General features: G+C 36.3%; 1 protein-coding gene across 1 annotated transcript in view; it reads left to right on the top strand.

The window, feature by feature from the left end:
• The window catches only part of LOC114161860 (solute carrier family 12 member 9), a 72525-nt gene that overhangs the window by 11877 nt on the left and 39520 nt on the right, over positions 1-21128 (top strand). Inside the window, exons 5-6 of the mRNA XM_028045473.1 lie at positions 932-1039; positions 2687-2798. Coding sequence (XP_027901274.1) covers positions 932-1039; positions 2687-2798 — 220 coding nt within the window. The remainder of the gene's footprint in view (positions 1-931; positions 1040-2686; positions 2799-21128) is intronic.

Consider the following 21128-nt stretch of genomic DNA (forward strand, 5'->3'; position numbering starts at 1 on the left):
TTCTTTATTTCATAAGGTGCAAAATCTAAGTTCATTAAATGAATGTTTTCCTCTTTTAAACCGAGTCTGCTGTCCACCGGCTGTATATGTTCACCAGAGCAGGAATAATGAATATTATGGGCTTAATACCTCATTAACTCTGATGATTATTTGCAGCCGTTTAACCTTCTAGGATCTGAACTGGTTTCCCCCCTGCAGGCCAGACAGGAAAGAGCAGAAGGCGTTTCGCCTACACTTCCTGGAAGATCACAACATATTTGACTCATATTTGAGTGATGTAGGGCATGTTCTTTGGATGAGAGGATTTAATTTCAAGCACATGATTGCTGAGCTAATTGCTTGTAACTCAGGCCTGTACTCATGAAAACTATTCACACACACACATATACAATAATCCTGATTAATGTTACCGGCTGTTTACAAAAGCAATGTAAACACATTACCATTTCATGGTTTCAGTGAGCATTGTAAAATGTATCATGTTTATTGAAACCCTGTACTTTTAGAGATAACTAGTTAGCTAAATGTAAAGAAGATTAAGGGTCTTGTATATAGAAATGAATCAAAAATGCACACAAAAGAACTGAATTAGTTAAAATCTAAGCCATTGAGCTAAGATTAACCTCAGCCTTATCAGAGTGAGTAATTATATCAAAACATTTGTTCACACATGAATGAAAGAACAGATTGTATTCCTGTATGAACCTTTGTGGGTGTGAAATTAGATTTTTACCTGTAAAACTTGATTGTCGATACTGTACTTGATAAAAAAGTTTAAAGAGGGTTACTTGTTCAGAGGCTTGCACAGATTAAGTTTTAGATCCGGAGGGTTGCAGAGCTGTGTCTGTCATCAAACCAAGTTAAACTTACTGATGATGATGATGATGATGATAGAGGCAGAACTACAGTGAGTTACTTGTATTTCTTCCAGCTGGCTATGTTGAAGACTACACCACTGGGAAGATGATGTCCTTCGCCACTGTATTTGCTGTGATGTTCAACGGCTGCACCGGCATCATGGCAGGCTCTAATATGTCAGGTAGATGTGGTCATGTTATAGCCTGATTATCTGTGAAGGAATCAGTCATCTACAAAAATTAGACCGTTTTCATTTCTAATAGAATTATCTTTAATAATAAAGGCTATTTCCAGAAGCACATTTATAATCTGCTTCTGAACTCAGAAGCAGATTATAACCTTATTAGTCTCATTGAATGGGCCACATCACTGTGTCAAAACAATCAATTAGTCAGTTGAGGTTGATGTAGATGGCCTCATATTTGGCGCTAGAACATTATGAAATATTCTTGATTGACAATCAATCGGCCCCCTGATGATTAAGGATGTCTGATGAATAAGGATGGAAAATATTTTTTTCCCTTCCATGTCTTAATTTATTTTCCACATTCCATTTTTTCCTGCTTATTTTTTCTTCAATATCAGGTTAACAGGTGGAAATGCATATGTCTTCATAAGCTTAATGTAAAGAATTTCAACAATTTAAAGGAAAAACTAATTAAATGTCTGTCAGTTTTTTTAAATAAGTGTTTTCTATAAAAGTAAGGGGAGCACATGTGTTTAAGGAAAATATTAAGAACTTGTCCCACTTTACTCATTTTCAGGGTGTTGCTTCTGTGTTTTTGTCTCCTTCGTCCACAAAATCTTTGCTGATCAGCTGTCTGGTTTTTCCACAGCTGCCTTTATATTCTAACAAAGCATTCCCAAATACACCTAGCTTTATCATTTACATATTAGTATTTATTTCTGCCACTGTTTGAGTTTTCAGAAGAAGTGTTACAATAAATTCAGTCCAGGTGCATTTTACTTTTGCTGGTCTTTGCAGAGTGAGGGGGTAATATGATGGGTTGAGTTTGCTTTTCTGGTGGTTCTACATCATTTAACAGAGTGTTTATCCAGCTTCATAAACTAACACTTTGCTTTCGACATAATTATTAATGACCTGTGTTATAGCAGGGTTTCACTTTTACTGTAAATGTTGTTGTAAAGGGTGAAATCTCTTATTGTTCGGGAAAAACTGACATTGCTTGACTAAATTCATAACTTGTACAATATTTCACATTATACACTAGATCCCATTTTAATTGTTGGATTCTCCCCACATTGTCTGATACAGACTGTGACATGAGATGTTTGTTCATGTTGCTGTTCACCATGAACAAACATCACCATCAAAGACATTGTTCAGGACATCTTGTGGTGTCCATGGCCTGACCTCAAGGGGGAAGTTCCTGGGAGGTTGGATGATGTCTTAAAACTCTTCTACTTGAAAACTATGTTTGTCTTTGTTGAATCATGGACTCCAAATAGCTGTTAAATGACTTTAAACCCATTTCCTGATTAAATTACACCACTAACTGTTGATTGGCATTGTCTTAACACACCTGAATTTTTCAGGCGAACAAACTCTGTCACTGCTAATCTAGTAATTTGTTCATTACATTAGCAGTCTGACCTCTTACTGAGGTAAGGATGGAATAAGTTTGTCAAAAATATTTCCCAGAACGATGCCATGCACTGCTGTTCACCTGAATTTATATCCACCAAATTGTAGGACCTGATTAGTACCAGATTAGGTTTTTGCATTCAGATACGTAGATATTTTGAATAGAACAGGATGTACTTCTTATTTAACATGACTACATTTTAAACATGTACTATCCACCAGGTGACCTGAAGAATCCCAGCTTCTCTATCCCTCGTGGCACCATCACCGCCGTCATCTTCACATACATCATCTACAATCTGCTGTGCCTTATGGTGGCCTGCTCCTGTGACCGGTTTGTAACATAGATTTTTTTTCATCCCCATCTATTTTTGCAATATTCCTTACTTTTAGTACTATTGATGTAATACACACCTTATTTTACAAGCAAAGCATAAGCACTGAATGTTCCCAAAATTGCCCATAAATCAACACATATTCAAGACAGCTAATTAAAGCTGTGAGTATTAACGCACGGTTGTAGTAATGGATGTTAGCATATTGTGTAGAAGAAATCAAATGCTTGGAGCCTATCAGATAATGCAGACAAAGTAAATTTTCTGCTTCATCAAACAGAACTGAAGCCTCTGAAAGAGGAATCCCATTTCAAACAGATTTATGCCGTCTGAGTGTATACCGATAATCCATGTGGGACTCTTTGCTTTTGCTCATTCTCAAAGCTAGATGTTGGGAAAAACTGGAAATTATCTGATCTTTTAATTAATGGCTTTTACCATGGCTACAAAGAACTCCTTCTTTGGACAATTTTGTGACAAAATGCCTCAACTATCTTGGCTATTGTGACCAGTAAATTAATTTACCAAATAAAATAAGTTTGTTGTTTGAGATAACTTGACACCTAAACACTTAGAAACTAACAAAATTAGAGGTAGTTTGAAATTTTCCATAGTAGTATGCAAAATGGCATTGATAAATGCCATGGATTACAATATAGTGACTGCAATATTTATGCAAAGTGCAATATGAATAATATTTTTTTTGTTTTTAAGCTCAAAGAATTGGGTCATTTTTATTTTAAATTTATTGACAAATACTGTGAAACCATAGTAAATAATTCTACATTATTATAAGGTTGTCATATCTTGAGAATTAGATACTACATCATGCATATACAGATTATGTCCTGGTTTCTAACATTTTATGTTGGGTTATTTAAAATGAACACTGATATTACTTGAAATGTGTGAAGACCCATCTGTAACCTGTTTACTTCAGTGGCAAGTTTTGTGCATTAACTGAAACATTTTAAAGTGTTCTTAGGCAAATTTAAATTAAATTTTGTCTTCTCAGGTGCATAGGCCGTATCATAACCTGGCACACAGTTTTTGATGCATGACATTTTTTAATTGAGGGCTAATAGCCAGAATCAGGATGATCGGTTTGCAATAAAAGCTCATGTTAGCGTTAGATCTACTAGGTCTCTAGAACTGTTAGAGCCAGTGTTCTGGTAGGTCTATTTATGACCTTAAAAATTTAAGGTTTGCCTGGAGGATTCTCACATCTGGGAACTAGAACAGTGAACAAAAGGCCTTCTGATCAGCAGTTTTTTAAAAAGCAATTGATGACAGGAGAATCCAGTATATCCTTAATAGTTGAAAGTATCATTAATGCATTTTTCAATTCAGCATGTATAGAGATCATTGCCAACATTGAACATTATTCTTGATCCCTTATTCATGATGTAACAGTGTTGGTTTTTATGAACCAGTCTTTAAGAACTGTTGAGAGAACAGTTGCCTGCTATTCTGCAAAACTGTTCAAAACGTCTGAGTGATGCTTTAATCAGGCTGTGGTTGGCAGCTTCTTATTATTTGAGCTTTCAACTGTTAAAGATTTAATCTCTTCCAATCGGTTTCTCAGCTTACTGTGGTGGTTGCGTCTTCACCTTGCTCTTAAGAGTAGGACTGATAAGTGTTTGAGTCCTTGAAGAGGCAGTTGTTATTTACTTTTTTCTCTGTTTCTAACCATCTCTCTCTGGCTGCCAGCTGCAGAGTGCCAGAGTTCGGTATTGATGTAGCTCTAACAGCGAATGTTGCCAAGGTGCTAAACTGACATGACAGGGCTATAAAAGAGCATTGGAGATCAATATGGCCATCATTTACCCTGATGCACCGTCCTCCCTGCATCTACCTGCCACGCTTGCTCTGAGATAAGAAGATTCTCTAAACATTGCCTCTCTTTCCCTCTGGATGACTTGCATACATTCATACCTTTTGAACCGCTTCACATTTTGTCACAATACATCTACAAATATTATTGTTTGATATTACTGTGGATTTTATGTAACAAACTGATGGAAACCAGCACATACTTGCAATATGGAACTGGAATAATACATGATTTTCAAATGTTTTTACTAATAATATATAAAATGTGTGCCATTTAGTCAGAGTTTAAGTCAGACAAGCATATTCTGGTCTGCAAAGGCCTTTTAAAGCGCCTGATTAAGCAAACAGCGTCATCAGAGTAAAGTTGTGGTTTAAGACGCGGCCAACCCAGAATGGATTGACCACGCATGCAAACCTGCCAACGCATGGTCTTCTACCTTTACTCACCCACCACTCATTGTTTAGAGGGGCAACCAAGAAGGTCATCTAAATATCCAAAATAAAACACGACAATTAAAAACACAATAAAAAAAGAATGAAACCACACACAACCAAAACCCTGTAATAAAATGGAGTAAGATGTCTTTGTATACAAAATGCCCGTTAAAAAATATTGATGGTCAAAATGGATATTATTGAGTTAATTTTAATTTATCATTTCATTTAGTTGATTTATTGATTTATTGCTTATTGTGACAAGCTTGCTTTGACTACACTGAACCCATTATGAAACAATTCTGGAAGAAAACCTTTCAGAGGCCCTGGAACACTTGAGACTAGATTGGGCGTTCATTTTCCAGCAGCATAATGTCCCTAAACATACATCCAGTGCTACTGCTTAGGTTATGCAAAAACAAGTATGAAGTGGAGTATAAATCTTAATAGTTTAGCTACACAAGAAGATCTTTCCCAGTTAGAAACATCTGGCTTTGCAGACAGACTTCCTAGATACCTGGTGTTGACTTTAGTTCATTGTATCACTGTCTTTTAAACAAAAAGGCTGGTAAATACTAGCAAACTCTATGCAGTATTATGTAGGTATACATAATACATCCGGAAAATACTAAGTAGGTTTTAAAATTCCTCTGATGTCACAGACTATGTTCTGTAAATCCAACCATATTTATGTTTTGTGTAGAATTCATGTGAACTGGCTAAGCAACTCAGCACAGTGGCAACAGAACAAGTTCTTATTAATGTAGGACAGATTAGGGAACACCGGTGAAAATAAAACAAGACCTAGCTTCTCCATACCTATTGTTGTGTTACTTAATTCACTCAATCGTTGTTTGATTTTTGACTTTCTCAAGGATATTTGGACTAAATGTGACTACAGATGAACTCAGTGGGATCTAGCTAAAACAGTTACTCTAAAAAACATTATGTAAACAATATCTGACAGCTAGATCCTATTTGAAATTTTTTTTTTGCTCACCTGCACGTATTCCAAATTCTGTTTATGCAGACGTGATGTCAGAAGCAGAAAGAGAAGCTGTTTATTTAACTTTAGACTGGCAAAGTCTGATTTACAAGTTTGCATTACTTATCTTGTTTTCTGGATTTTTATTTACAGCTGTGACTCAGACCATTTGTTTGCAGTTTTTCGGATGTACTTGCTCATGTGATTATGCAGTGCTGAGATAAAGTCACCAGACTGTCACCTCTCTCATAAAAAGCAGTCAGTAAATTCCCAACCGCCACAACCAGGAACTAAGAACTCATACTCGGATAGTGACTGCTTCCTCTTGTCAACAATTCATCAATTATAATATCGTTGAAATTTGACATAATGTTAGAAATCTAGCTTTACCTGTCTACATTCATAACACTCAGGAAAAAATGTTCTGACATTTGTTTGTTTGAATGATTATGGCTTAAAGTTAATATTCAGTTTCTCAGAATTAGAGTATTTCATAAACCCCATCAAAACTCAGTGGACCAACACCGGTAGGTGACATGGCTTCCCAAAACATCACTGATTTTGAAAGTTTCACACTAAACCTCAGTAAATTGATCCTATGCTTCTCACTCCTTCTTCCAGACTCATATTTTTCACAGATCTTTGAAAATGAATGTTTCTTTTGAGATTTATCGCATTTGCATTTCATCTCCAACTTGTAAATCTTTTAATTGTTTAATGACGAAAACCTAAGGAAAGGGTTGGTATTTTACCAGACCCTTTGGTGTCTCTTACTGACAGCCTAGCATTTCAAAACCCACAGTGTCCCTGTGTCCCACATGGACCATGTGGATCATTACCTTAACATTTTTAAATTCATCATGTTCAATGGTAGAGTTGAGAAACCAACATAGAGCAACGTCAGTGTATCTTCCTGTAATCTGCTGAAGGCCTTCTGCTCTCTTGCTCTTGGTGCTAGAACTACAGACATGTCTCAACATGTTGTAGAAAATACAGTTTCCCTTTAAGTAGCATCTTGGATTTCTGTGCTTCCTCTTACTTCATTTTAATCACCTTGCCAACACTGTGAATATCTAACTATGAGCCTTCGTCACTCTATTGCACTTCAGATAACCAACAATTTTCTGTCTCTAACTCTAAACAATGCCTAAAACATATCAAGAAACTATATTGAGTTTGTGCAAAGAATTCCTAGAAAATCAACCATTTTTTAAAAATATTGTTTTAATTTTTCTAACATGAAATTGTTTTAGAAATCTGGGGGACAAAAATTGCAATGGGAATCTTTGTTTTTTGAGAAAACGGTTTTGATTTTTATAAAAGCTATATTCTAAACTACACACTCAGAAATAAAAGCTCTAGTTGAGTAAATAGACTTTGTTATTATAAACAATGATGCATGGTTAAACAAGTGCTTAATTTCTTGCAAATATTAACATCTTCTGCTCTTATGCAGGGCAAACTCACAGTCTAATTTATGCACCATACACATAATTAGATAGAAGAAAACACTTTTTCATATTCATAAGTGCTAAATGATTCTAGAGGCAATTACACAGCAGTTATGGCAAATAAAGACCTTGCCAGCAGCTTCATAAGAAGAGTTGTAGTTGGCAATTATAGAAAACAAAACCATGCTGACAAACGGGCTCATTAAAGCCCAAAAGCTTCATGACACAAGAATACCAAATCAGCTTTTTTTTTTAGAGAAATGACTGAAATAATTTGCATATTCTATGAAAATAATAAGCATAGAGATCAGAGAGTAGCTGTTATTTCACACTAAATGCAGACAAAACACTACATGCAGTGATTTCTAATGATAGCTTAGATATGCAGGAGTTAGATATTGACTGTATTAGGGTGTTATGAGGAAACTCCTTACATTTAGACCATTAATGTATCAGGTGCTTGCTTTTTATGGAGAGTGAAATAAAAACTAAACATGTTATTACAGCTGTCACCCAAAGGGTGGCAGTCATGCTCTCTCAACAAAGTCAGCGAGTCCTCAAACTAAAAGTAAGAAAAACATTTCAAATCAGACTATTTATTTAGATTTCTGCCTCATGCAAATTCAAGTCCTTTTCCAGTAGAGCGGTATAGATTATAAACTTTTAGAAGCGAATAGGTTCATGGGTGCCTGGGCTACCAGAGCCGAGACAGTGGACGGTTTCCCAGCATCTCCCTTCACACAGGTGTGAGCCGTTGACAGCATGCACTCATTATAACAGGGAATGAGGTCAGGAGACTCAGAGTTGACACCTACTGAAATTGATTAGGCAGTGGTGTCCAAAATCAGTCCTCAAGGGCCGGCATCCTACATGTTTTAGTTCTTTCCCTGGTTCAACACACCTAAATCGAATGATGGTTCATTAGCAGGACTCTGCAGAACTTTATGACATGCTGAGGAGGGAGTTGGACCATTTGAATCAAATGTTGTTGAAGCAGAGATGCATCTAAAACTGGCAGGACACCGGCCCTTGACGGCTGGAGCTGGACAAACATGGGCTACAACACGTCTCAACAATCAGCGTCTTTCAAAATGTTGAGATATTTGTTTAGTGGGATTTTTAAAATGTCAGGGTAGATTTTAAACAGACAAATCACTTATTATTGTATGTTACCATACAGAACATTATGGAGTTTGACTAAAAACATTTTAAAAAAGCTTATTTTCTGTACCCTGTCACAACTGTCACAAATTTCCAATTTAGGAAATGTTTTATATACCTGCTTATAGTGAATCAGGAACCATACAACGTAGTTACTCCTTTCCAGCTGCTGATAATTAACATTGTTGAAAGAAAAAAAAGCTTTAGTTGTCTGTGCATCTTCTTACAGACTAATGTTAATAGAGTGGACACAAATATAGTCTGTTTTGAGAAAGCATGCCAGAACATTAAAAGTGCCGGGGAAGGAAAGGAGACTACCCGAGGGTATGTGAGGGGGGAATCTATTAACCTCTAGTGACCACCCAACCAGCCATGACTGATTGCCCTGTCGCTACGCTATCAACCTCTTTTAGTAGTATGTATGTAATGTGTAAATTTTATGTCTGTACTCAAGTGCATCTACAAACTGAGTTGTTTTACTCTGATGTTGGCTTGGCATAGACAGATATGACATTCTGACAGTTTCATAACACCGTGTGAAACGTTACCACAAAAACATAGACCTAAAATATATAAAATGATTGTGATTTGTCTAAAACGGCGACGCAGCAATTATTCTTATTGAGACAATATAACATATTGTAACATGTTATTTCAGCTATAATAACTTTTTATTATGATACTTATTTCAAAAGCTTTATTTGGCACTAGTGACCTTTATTCAAGGTCAGGAACTTCGGCTGATAAAGTGACGACATGCGGTAAATAGAGCTAGGAATCAAACCCGGAGTAGCTGCATCAGTGACTCCACACCGTCTCTATCCATGTTTGATAAACATCAAGATTTGAAAATGTAATTGACTAGCAATGCACAGCAACAAGTGGGGGAGGGTAACAGTGTGATCATTTATGCTTCAGGCATTAGTGTAAAAATTCCAACAACTCCAACACTTTCTCATTCCTTTGCATCTCAGGAAGAGTGTACACCAATTAGAGAGTAATGGTTTTGAAACTAGAACCTTTTACAGCTTTTATACACCTTGATGCAGTAATCAGCTCATAATATTTCTTAAATATGTACTTAGCTGAATAAGAAAGTTAATTTGCGTTGGGTTTGTTGGGAAGCACCAATATAAAAATTTGTACTGGTATTAATATTTCTGTTATGGCTGATAACTGATATTTACTGATATTATATACATATTTTACTAATATTTTGTCGGGTTGGAAAAAAAATTACCACACCACTGACCACACTGTTAATATGGACTCAGTTTTATTTACTGGACCAATACACATACTTTAAAAAAGCTAGATCAGCCAATACTGATGTTATTGACAATATCGCTTGCATCCCTAGTTTATTTATTTATTGTAACACTGCTTCATTATAATTTATGCTGCTCCACATGTAAGAGAGAATCCATTTGTGGGTTGAGCAGATGAGGAAGTAAGCAGGCTTTACAACAGGACAAGATTTACTGCTGAGATTTGTTACAACTAAGAAATCATCAGTCAATCAGTCAAGTTTATTTGTATAGCATATTTGAGCAACAAGGCAGTTCAAAGTGCTTTACATCATAAAAACACAAGAACAATAAGTCATAAAAACAATATTCAGTCAGCAATTGAGAAACCAGTGATAAACTGGTTTCTCAATTCACTTTGAGTGAATTGAGTGACATCATCAAGCGCACCAACACACACTGAATATGTTGCTTAATTTTTCATTCAGTGTAGTTCAAAAGCAATTCTAAATAGACAGGTTTTTAGCCTGGAGTTAAAGGAACTCAGTGTTTCAACTGTTTTGCAGTTTTCTGGAAGTTTGTTCCAGATTTGTGGTGCCTAGAAGCTGAATGCTGCTCCTCCATGGTTGGTTCTGGAGATGCAGCGCCTGCCAGAACCAGAAGACCTGAGAAAGAAATAATCACCGAAACTCAAACTTCTGTGCTTTTTGCATATAGTTTTTAAACTCTTTTTTTATAGTAATAATATGCCTTCCTTGCTAAAAATGTCTTATTGAATTATTTTCTATTTGGCTTGACTGACTTCTTTATGTGTGTGTGTAAGTGAACATATAATTGACTCCCACAATGCTGCATGTCTGTGACCTGTGGGCTTATCCTACCCTGTGCTACAGACGTCTTTGTATTAATAACCTGACTTGATAATGATATTAATTTGAATCTGCCGGGCCTTCTTTTGTGGTGTTATCTCTGACATGCAGCTTTGTGAATCTGGGTAAAATCCGCTCACCCCCTTCCTCCCCTACGAGGTCCTTCTGTCTATCTTGTCTTCTCAGCTCTTGTCTCCTCACATTCTGTGTCTGATTCATCTGTTTTCAAACAGTTTCGTTTGCCTCCATTCTCATAAAAACACATTTTCCATGTCCTCTCATGCTATCTTTGTGCAATTTGTTTTTACTCCTCCTGAACCTCTGCCAATAATATGAATTTTTCACCTTATTTTCTTTCTGCACATTACTGACTTTATCCCAATTCTGATGATAAAAATATCCTGTTATCCTTAAGATAGAACACATTTCTGGTGCCTGTGTTCATTGGACCCTGCCTTTACCAACACAAGTATTTTCCAAAGCAATTACTTTTTTTTGTGGTATTTGAACCTCCCATCCACATGTAATTTAAATATTTTTATAAAACAGAATCTACAGTTGTTTTGGATTAAAAAAAATCTTAAACCCTGGACTTCATGCTCAAGATCCTGTTCTTTAAATGTTGATGTTGTTGTTACTGCCACCTACTGACACAGAATAGTTATAACATTTTTGATTGAAATCTGGGAGACTGTCGGAATGTAGGTTTTTTTTTTTCCTTTTTCAAAACCAGGAAAAAAGAAATGTGAAACTGTAATTCCTGGACAGAGATAAGTCTAACATCCCTGCTCTGCTTTTTCCACGCTCTTGTCCTCCCTGTCCCATTGTCAGGTACTATCACCCAACAGCAGCATTTTTGGCTTCCACTTCTCCTTCCTCCATCATCTCCTTGTCTATCATCCAACCATCCATCCATCAACCACGCTCTCTTTTTTGGTTATCTCTTCACTGCAGTGATTATGTTCACTTTTGAAGAAGGGAGTTTAACAATGGCAGGATCACAGGCCAAGTCTCCCAATGCTGTGTTCTTTCTGAATAAAAAGTTGCTTCCCTTAGAGAATGGAGCTAAATGAGAAATGAGAGTTGGACTGAATCTTGAAGATCTTGAAGAAAAATATTGGTCTTCTTTTTGCAACCCCAACAATCCATGCTTTGGAGCAAATATTAATATCCAAGTCAAGATAATGACATATGAATGCACTGATATGAGAATTTGGGACAATATTGATATCAGATATAACAATATTGCTGTTTTGACTGATTGTACTTACCAGTATTATTCCCTTTCTGTGAGAAAAATGACCATGCCATTAATATTCCTTCTCCGCTTCTTACATGAGTTGTTTCACTGAAAACATCACATGGCCACCCACTCAATGATGATATTAATGATACCATTGGTTGATATCAGCTCAACTTATAGGACCAATAAAGATATATTAAAAACATTACTAACATTGGCTGTATTGATGTTAATTCAAATACCACCTATCATGTAACCCTAAAACAAAACTCCTTCATCTATTTTCTACTCCATGGCTTCATGCGCTGTTATAGGACACTATAATGAAGGAAAACATGACTGAATGTTAACCAGGAAGAGGAGAGAAAAAGATTTAAAGTCATGGTAGAAAGAAACTGTGCTCTCTTTAAATTTTATACAGCAGAACACATGTCAGTGATGTGATCTAGTTTAGCTTTGTGCTGATCAAGTCTCAATTATTGGCACAGGGATGCCATCCAGTCATTTCTGAATAATTTGTAGCTGACTGCAACTCAAAAATCTGTGGCCCTTTGCTGACCGTTGTTTCATGTTAATTGCACCAATTGGAAGCAATCTTAAAATAAAACAGGAAAGCAGTTTTGTGACAATTTGAAAACTTTATGGTTGGGGCTTTTTCTGTTTTGGTACTGAAAGAGCTACAAGGTCAAATTCAATGAATTCATCAAGGTAACTATAAAAGCTGATTCAATGAAGCATTTCACTTTAGAACTGAAGAGATTAGAAGTTTTCAAAGGACATCAATGAGTCTAAAAAAAGATGAAAAATATGAAATACTTTGTCACGCTGGGTGAGCAGCCCACCGCTGTAGTGAACGGTGGGTTTCAACACCTTTGGGAACTTTTGGTGTTTTATTAGGCCCAAGCAGCGAATCACTGGCGAAGGCCTATTGTATTTGCAAGATTTCTCGATTATTATTTTGTTTTTTATTATTTTGTCTTGTGACACAGAGCACAGAGAGATGCACGCCGACTGAATTTGGCTATCACACTTGAGGTCATTTGATATGATGAACTATATTTACTTTAGCAAAAACCATTTCTAGTTTGGAGGTTTGTACATTGCCATTGCTTAATGTCACATTGAACAGATTTGTCATTGATCATCAGATCAGCAGGCTGCTTGCCCAACAGTTTCATAGATCTTACTATACAGAGCTTTGAATCAAGCAATTGCGGTGATGCTGAACAGATGGGGAAGCTAAGTGTTTCACCATCATCTTACGCAATAATGGAAGACAAATGAAAGGCTTCACACACTTGTGCAACAAGTGTCAGAAATACCTCAATCAAAGCAACCTTATTTGAGGTACTTCTCTTTGAATCAAGCAGGTGATTAACAAGATGTTTCAAAGGGAGGATTAGTCCCTCTTTGTTGTTGACAATCCATAGTGTGTTTTGTAGTTTAGTTAAATAATTATTTCTAAGTGTAAGAAAGTTGCTATTGCTGATTGGTTTTATTTTTCAGTTGTGTAGAATCTGGGAAGTAAATGCAGGCATTTGTTCCTCTTTGCGTCAAACCCATGTTAAATACTTTAATCACGAATTTTGGGCTCATAGAGATTACTATTTGTGTGTCCAGAAATAGTGAAAAGGAGCGGCTGAAAACAGACTAAATGGAAAGCAATATCAAGGAAAGATGTTCTAAACATGTACAAATATAAAGGAGAAAGACAAACCAATAAAAAAGCTTAGACTTGCATCTGCAGTTTTATGAGCGAAGAAAAGGCTTGGGACTGAGGAGAGGATGATAGAGGGGAAAAAAGGGGGAGAATGTGTGTGTGTGGGGATGTGCACGCAGAGGCCTTGTTAGTTATTGATCCCATTTAATAATCCTTAACCACAGTCTACTCTCCTGAGAGCACTTAACTCTGCTCCTCCCCTCTTGCCTCCCTCTTTGTCTCTTCCATCCCATCATTCACTCCGTGTTTTTGCTTTCTGTTTTGGTCCTTTCCCTCAGCTACTACTTGCTCCATCTCTGTGCATCATCCTTATCCCCAGCGCACTGTGGCTACACTCTGACACTACCTACAAGGTCAAGGAGAACTGGGTTTAAAGACCAATGTTAAATCCCAGCGGTGAAGGGTCTAGTTCTCTTCTGGTGCATTTGTTGCTATGGAGTCAATTCAGGCGTCTCTGAGAAGCTCATTCCAAGAAAACTGGTTTCAAATGCAGGCACTATAAAGTAACATTGGCCTTCTGTGAATATAGATCTGTGTGTTCAGCCAGTTTCTGCTCGGGTTTTTATTTTCAAATTGTGCTCAGAGGGTTTCTATTCTGCCTTTCCTTGCAAAACGGGTTCTTTATTGTACTTCACCACTGGCGTAGTGTAAAGTAGTCCCCCTTTTCATGTCTTAGAGCCGAGGTGGTATGCTTTTATATCACACTTGACATTCAACAATAGTTATGATTACGCTGCACTTGTAAGAACCTGGCACTTTTATTCAGACTGTTCTCTGTGAAAAATCTGATTCAACATATTCACACTGAAAAATTAATACAGGTCTTTTCACCTTGATCTTTAGAGTTTAAAGTTTGTAAAAGAGAGATTGCAGTAGATGGAAGGGGGCTTTTTACAAGTGCCCATTTAGGAAATGGAGGCATTTAGTAAAATATGCATTTTAAGATTGTGGAGTTCGACCCATGCCAGATTTGAAAAAAACACCAACTTACCTTCCCTCTTACTAATAGTGAGTTGTTTGTTCCCTCTCTCCATGGAGTGCAGTAATTACCATCACCTCTTATACCAGGATCAACATTTACTTTTTAATTGCTGCACAAAATAAATGCAGTGGTTGCTCTATATAATTTTCTCACTCTACATGAACCATTGTGGAGATTGTTGCATGGTAAAATATTTTACACCAAAGGACTTGCTGAAATATGACCAAGGTTGAGTATTTCAAGGGCTTTTCTTTAATGTGGTGCTTTGCTTGCTTGGGTAAAGGAATGAGCACTTAAGGATTTCTTCATAACCTAATATAATGAAGCAATCCATTGAAATGAACCAACTTTTTAATTACACCAAGTTATTAACAAAGTTATCTTACAGTGTAAATAGCAGAGTAAACTTGGAGAGGAAATTGGATTTCTTACATTTCTTTACTCTTGTATTGGACCATAAATCAAGATGCAAAGCCCTTCATAATCAGTTATTTTCTTTGATACAATAGTCTAACTTTACCTTTTTTTACTTTACTCAGGTCCAGCTTGCACAGATTTTTCACAACATATGTAATCGACATTTCAGTTCCACATTTTCTGTTAAAGAAGTGAAATTTAGGTAGTTAATCATCATTAATGACAAGGAGGAACAAATCAGCAGTGAAATGGGAGAAGAAATTATTCCTACTATGATTTGTGGATATATCTTTGTAAAACTGTTAAGCTTTCCTGAAAGTATTCTCAGTTAAATGCATTACCAGCTGCCTCCAAGATTTTTTGATTATTTTGAAATTGACATTTCATTATACAATAATTGTTAACATCCAGGATTTAATGTATTTACTTAGACTAGGAATTGTTAAGTTTTTACATATGTTTGTTTTGTAGCAGGACAGATGTAACAGACTGAAATTGTAATTTCTCATGTCTGTTGTTTTTGTATTTATACTTTGTAGTTAGTTCAGAATAGTAAAACAGTTTGGGAGGTTCTCCTGTTTCTCCACTTCTCAGATGCTACTGAGCAGTGCCTACATCTGCTCTCCTACATCGTTGAGTAACAGAAGAGGGGGCAAGAGCGGAGAGAGAGTGCATGCGATGTATTACTAACTTCCTGCAGTCTTTTTCTCTCTGACGCCTATTTGAGGCCATGTCCAAACTCAGGTTCATTTTAATGAATATTGACTTTTCTGTTATTCATGTACACTAACATCGCGGCTGCTAACCGGGACGAGGCCAACGTCCGGCAGCTAACCGAGCTAACCGAGAAAACAACCAGTGGAAAACGACACGTTGGATTGACAGCAAGCAGAGAGAGACAGCGCAGTGGCCTCCAACTGCTGAGCAGGAGCCTTAAGGAAGCGACAGGCAAAAAGAAGCGAAATAATGCCTCCAAAAGGATCCAAGACCGACGGGAGACAAGATGAGGACTATGTATCACTCACGCAAGTCAAAGAGCTGCTGAGCCAGCAAAAGCAAATGTATATGGAGTTACTCCAACAACAACAGGACAATTTTAAAGGTTTTGTTAAAATCATTGTGGACACTACTAACACTAGAATGGACGCAATGACACGAGAACTACAGGACATTAAAACCAGCCTGCAATTTACACAGAAAGACGTTGACGATATTAAAGTAGAAAGTGCTAAGCACAAGGACCGAAGTGACACGGTGCAGTCAGACATATTTAAAGTATGTGAGGGCATGATGACTATCACTGATAAAATGGAGTACCTTGAGGGGCAATCAAGGAGAAACAATCTGGTTTTTGATGGAATTACTGAATCACCAAATGAGACTTGGGCTGAGACTGAGGAGAAAGTGAAAACTATTTTAAATGAAAAGCTAAACTTTCAACATAAGGTTGACATTGAGAGAGCTCACCGCACCGGTAAACCTAGAGGAGACAGACCCAGGCCCATTGTTGTCAAATTTTTACGATACAAGGACAGATCAACTATTCTGCAGAGCACCAAGGCACTTAAGGGATCTAAGATTTTCATTAACGAAGACTTCACGGATGCAGTAAGGAAAAGGAGGGCGGAACTAATGCCGGACTTAAGAGCAGCACGTCAAAGAGGGGACATTGCTTACCTACGTTATGATAAGTTGATCACCCATCCACGTACTAGTACCCCTAAATTATCCAACAATGTATGACAGACAGCCAGACATAGCTGACGTTCACTTCTGAAAGAGAAACATGCAACAGATCGCGGCCTATGAGGATATAGAGCTACCCGTATTCCAACACAGAAACTATCATCAGCAAGATATTGAAACTGACATTGATCCTGATAACAACTTCTACAATGTCAGCAATGATAGTTGTCACTATTACAGCGATGATCAGTTCAACAACAGCATTAAAACAGAACAAAAGCTGTCAATAATTCACTTTAATAGCAGAAGCCTTTATGCAAATTTTGACAGCATCAAACAATACCTCCAACAACTTTCACAGACCTTCAATGTTATTGCCTTATCAGAAACTTGGCTCAATAGTGATGAGGGCATAGACTTTGAAATCAATGGTTATGAAATGGTTTGTAAGAACAGAGAAAACAAAAATGGAGGGGGGGTAGCTTTATATGTTGACAAGAAGATTAATTATAAGTTGATCGAAACAATGTCAACTGTGATGGACAACATGTTTGAATGTGTGACTATAGAAATACTCGTGGAAAAAAGGAAAAATGTCTTAGTGAGTTGCATTTATAGAGCCCCTGGATCAAACATTGAAGTACTCAACAACTGGATAGAAGAAAAATTTATAACAATTAATCAAAAAATAACATTTTTCTGTGGGGATTTCAATATTGACCTTCTTAATCCAAATAAACATAGAATGACTGAAGAATTTATTAACACCATGTTCAGTCTAAGCCTGTATCCTAAAATCACCAGGCCCAGTCGCATTACATCGCACTGCGCTACCTTAATTGATAATATTTTTACAAATGTGCTGGAAAATAATTTAACTAGTGGAATATTAATGAATGACATAACTGATCACTTACCAGTGTTCATAGTCTACGACTGTAAGTGCAAAACAGACGATCAAAAAATAGAGACGCATTACAGACGGGTTACGTCTGAAGAGACATCAAAAGCTCTAGAAGCTGAGTTGTTGGCCTACGATTGGAGATTAATATATAAAATGAATGATGTGAATTCAGCATATGAAGAATTTTTAAAAACATTTAAAATATTATATAACAAGCACTGCCCAATCAAACAATATAACAGGAAAAGCAATCAAAAAAATGAACAGTGGATCACAAAAGGAATACAAAAGGCATGTAAAAAGAAAAACAAACTTTATAGAGAATTTCTAAAACATAGAACGTCTGAATCAGAAAATAAATATAAGAAATATAAAAATAAGTTAACTAATATTATAAAAGCATGTAAAAAGGACTATTATCATAAATTACTGGATAGGAATAAAAACAACATTAAGGAAACATGGAATATTTTAAATAGAGTTATTAGAAAATCTAACAATAACAACTATCCAGACTATTTCATAGATAATGAACAGAATATTACTGATTTGAAAAGTGTCGTCAATAAATTCAATAGTTATTTTGTTAATATAGGACCTCAATTAGCAGAAAAAATACCGATTACAAAAACTGCAACTCAGCAATATCAAATTGAGAATAATTCCAGCTCCTTATATCTCAACCCTGTACTAGAAGAAGAAATCATAAACATTGTGAATAAATGTAAAAATAAGACATCCACTGACTGTGATGATCTGGACATGAAAACTATTAAAATAGTAATTAAAGGAATCTCTAAACCACTAACTTATATTTGCAATTTATCATTTCAAACGGGATCATTTCCCAACAAAATGAAAATAGCTAAGGTTAAACCAATGTATAAAACTGGCAACAAACACCTCTTCACTAACTACAGGCCTGTCTCTCTTCTCCCACAATTTTCTAAAATCCTGGAAAAACTCTTTAAGAAAAGAGTGGAACAATTCATAGAAAAACATTCGCTACTTATCAGCAGTCAATATGGATTCAGAGCAAACCGGTCAACATCGCTGGCCGTAACTGACTTAATAGAAGAAATAACCAACGCAACAGATAGTAAGAAACTGGCAGTAGGGATATTTATAGATCTAAAGAAAGCTTTTGATACAATAAATCATGAAATCCTACTTAAAAAATTAGAACGCTATGGAATTAGGGGAGTAGTTTCTGACTGGATGAGGAGTTATTTAAAGAGCCGAAAACAATTTGTGATATTGGGAGATGTGGAATCTGACTGGCAGGAGACTGTCTGTGGAGTACCACAAGGATCAGTATTGGGACCAGTTTTATTTAATCTTTATATAAATGATATCAGTAAAGTGTCCAATGTATTAAAATTTATCTTATTTGCTGATGACACAAATATTCTAGTCTCTGGCGACAATTTAGAGCGTCTTCTCTCAACAGTCACCTCAGAGATTAGTAAGTTAAAGATATGGTTTGACCATAATAAATTATCCCTAAATTTGGACAAGACGAAAATCATGGTCTTTGGGAACTGTTATAAAAATATTGAAATCCAAGTTCAAATAGAGGACGTAACTCTAGAAAGGGTTTTTACTAATAAGTTCCTCGGTTTAATAATAGATGACAAAATCAGTTGGAAACCTCATATTAAATATTTACAGAGTAAACTCAGTAGAAGTATATCCATATTGGCTAGAGCTAGACATGTATTGAATGCTGAATCACTTCAGATTCTATATAACTCTCTGGTTTTACCATATCTATCATATTGTTGTGAAGTGTGGGGAGTTAATTACAAGAGCTCTTTACATCCGGTAACCGTCCTACAGAAACGAGCCATTAGAATCATCCATAATGTCGGTTATTATGAGCATACAAACCCGCTCTTCATAATATCTAGAATTCTCAAATTTGAGGAGCTTGTAGAATTTAAAATGGCTCAATTTATGTTCAAAGTATCTAAAAAGTTGTTACCTGAGTACATACAGAGCACGTTTTCTGAAAGAGAAGGGGGGTATAACTTAAGGGGTCACTCAAACTTCAAGATCCGCAATTTTAGAACAACAAGAAAGAGCTTCTGTATTTCAATTAAAGGTGTAAAGTTATGGAACAAGTTACATGAAGATTTAAAACAAAGCAATAGCTTAATACAATTCAAAAGAAAGTACAAGGAGGTAATTTTCAATAGATACACATATGGGTGACAGAAAGCAATAAGGTGTGTATTGCAGATAACAACTTGGTGTAAGGGTTTAGAAAGACAAACCAGCATAAAATAGGAAAATGTATGGGTAAATATTAATAACTGTTATTTCTGACTGCCATTTTGATTTTGATTTTGATTTTTTTAATGACAGTAGGACTCTAAAGTTTCAAGTGTTTAGGGGGTAGGAGTTTATAAGTTCTCACTTCTTCCTACCCCATTTTGAGCATGATATGTTAACTGAAACAAAAAATCTGTATTTCCTCTTCTTTTTTATGCACTTCTTGTTACTGTGCACTATTTTATTTTTATATTTGTATCATGTTCGAATAAATTTCATTTCAAATTTCAAAATTCTTTTAACACTAATGATAACTTAATGGTGCTGTGAGTATGACAGCAATGTTGACTACCCTCTGTGTAATTAGCGCTGATCACATCCGAGTCGTCAATGGGCATTCTATATGTGCATTAGACTGGATGATCTTTAATTGTTACTCTCACTCCAAGAATTACACAAGAACTTCTTGTGACTTCCAGTTGGTTTCTAATGTTAACACCTAAACGCATGTGTGCCGCCCGCCCTTGGTGTCAGCGCTTAATTTTTCATCCCATTTGAGAAATAACACATAATTAATCCATAATGTTCGACAAAGGCGCAGGTGAATTATCAGACACACAAACACACAGGATGATGGATTAAAATATGAATACGCATGAATACACAATTGATGGCATGAATAAAAATGGTAAACAAATGAGCTGAAGGCTGGAGCTTGATGGCAGGAGAGAGAACAATCGACCGAACAATCTCAGTGGGCTCATTTTAGTCACTGAGCTGTGTTTCCTCCTCTTTTCTAAACAAGCTCCTTTAATCTCTCGCGCTTTTGTTCTCTTTATTTCTACAGCAGAGCTCATTTGAGCTGGATGATCTGATCAATAATTACGATCACTAGCACAACTACATAGCCACCCACACACAGTCACATACATACATGTACAATATTCCCTGAGTAATGAATACACAGCTTGTAAAAGGGGAAAAACTTACCTCCATAAAAACATATTGTGCATTCTGCTTTAACCCGATATATTGACTTTACTCTCTCTCCCTCCCTTCTCTCTCATACAAACTCATACCATTTATCATCACTGTTGCCCAGTTTGCTGCCTCTTTGTTTTG

Source organism: Xiphophorus couchianus, chromosome 18 (genome assembly GCF_001444195.1).
Source record: "Xiphophorus couchianus chromosome 18, X_couchianus-1.0, whole genome shotgun sequence".
NCBI lineage: Eukaryota > Metazoa > Chordata > Actinopteri > Cyprinodontiformes > Poeciliidae > Xiphophorus > Xiphophorus couchianus.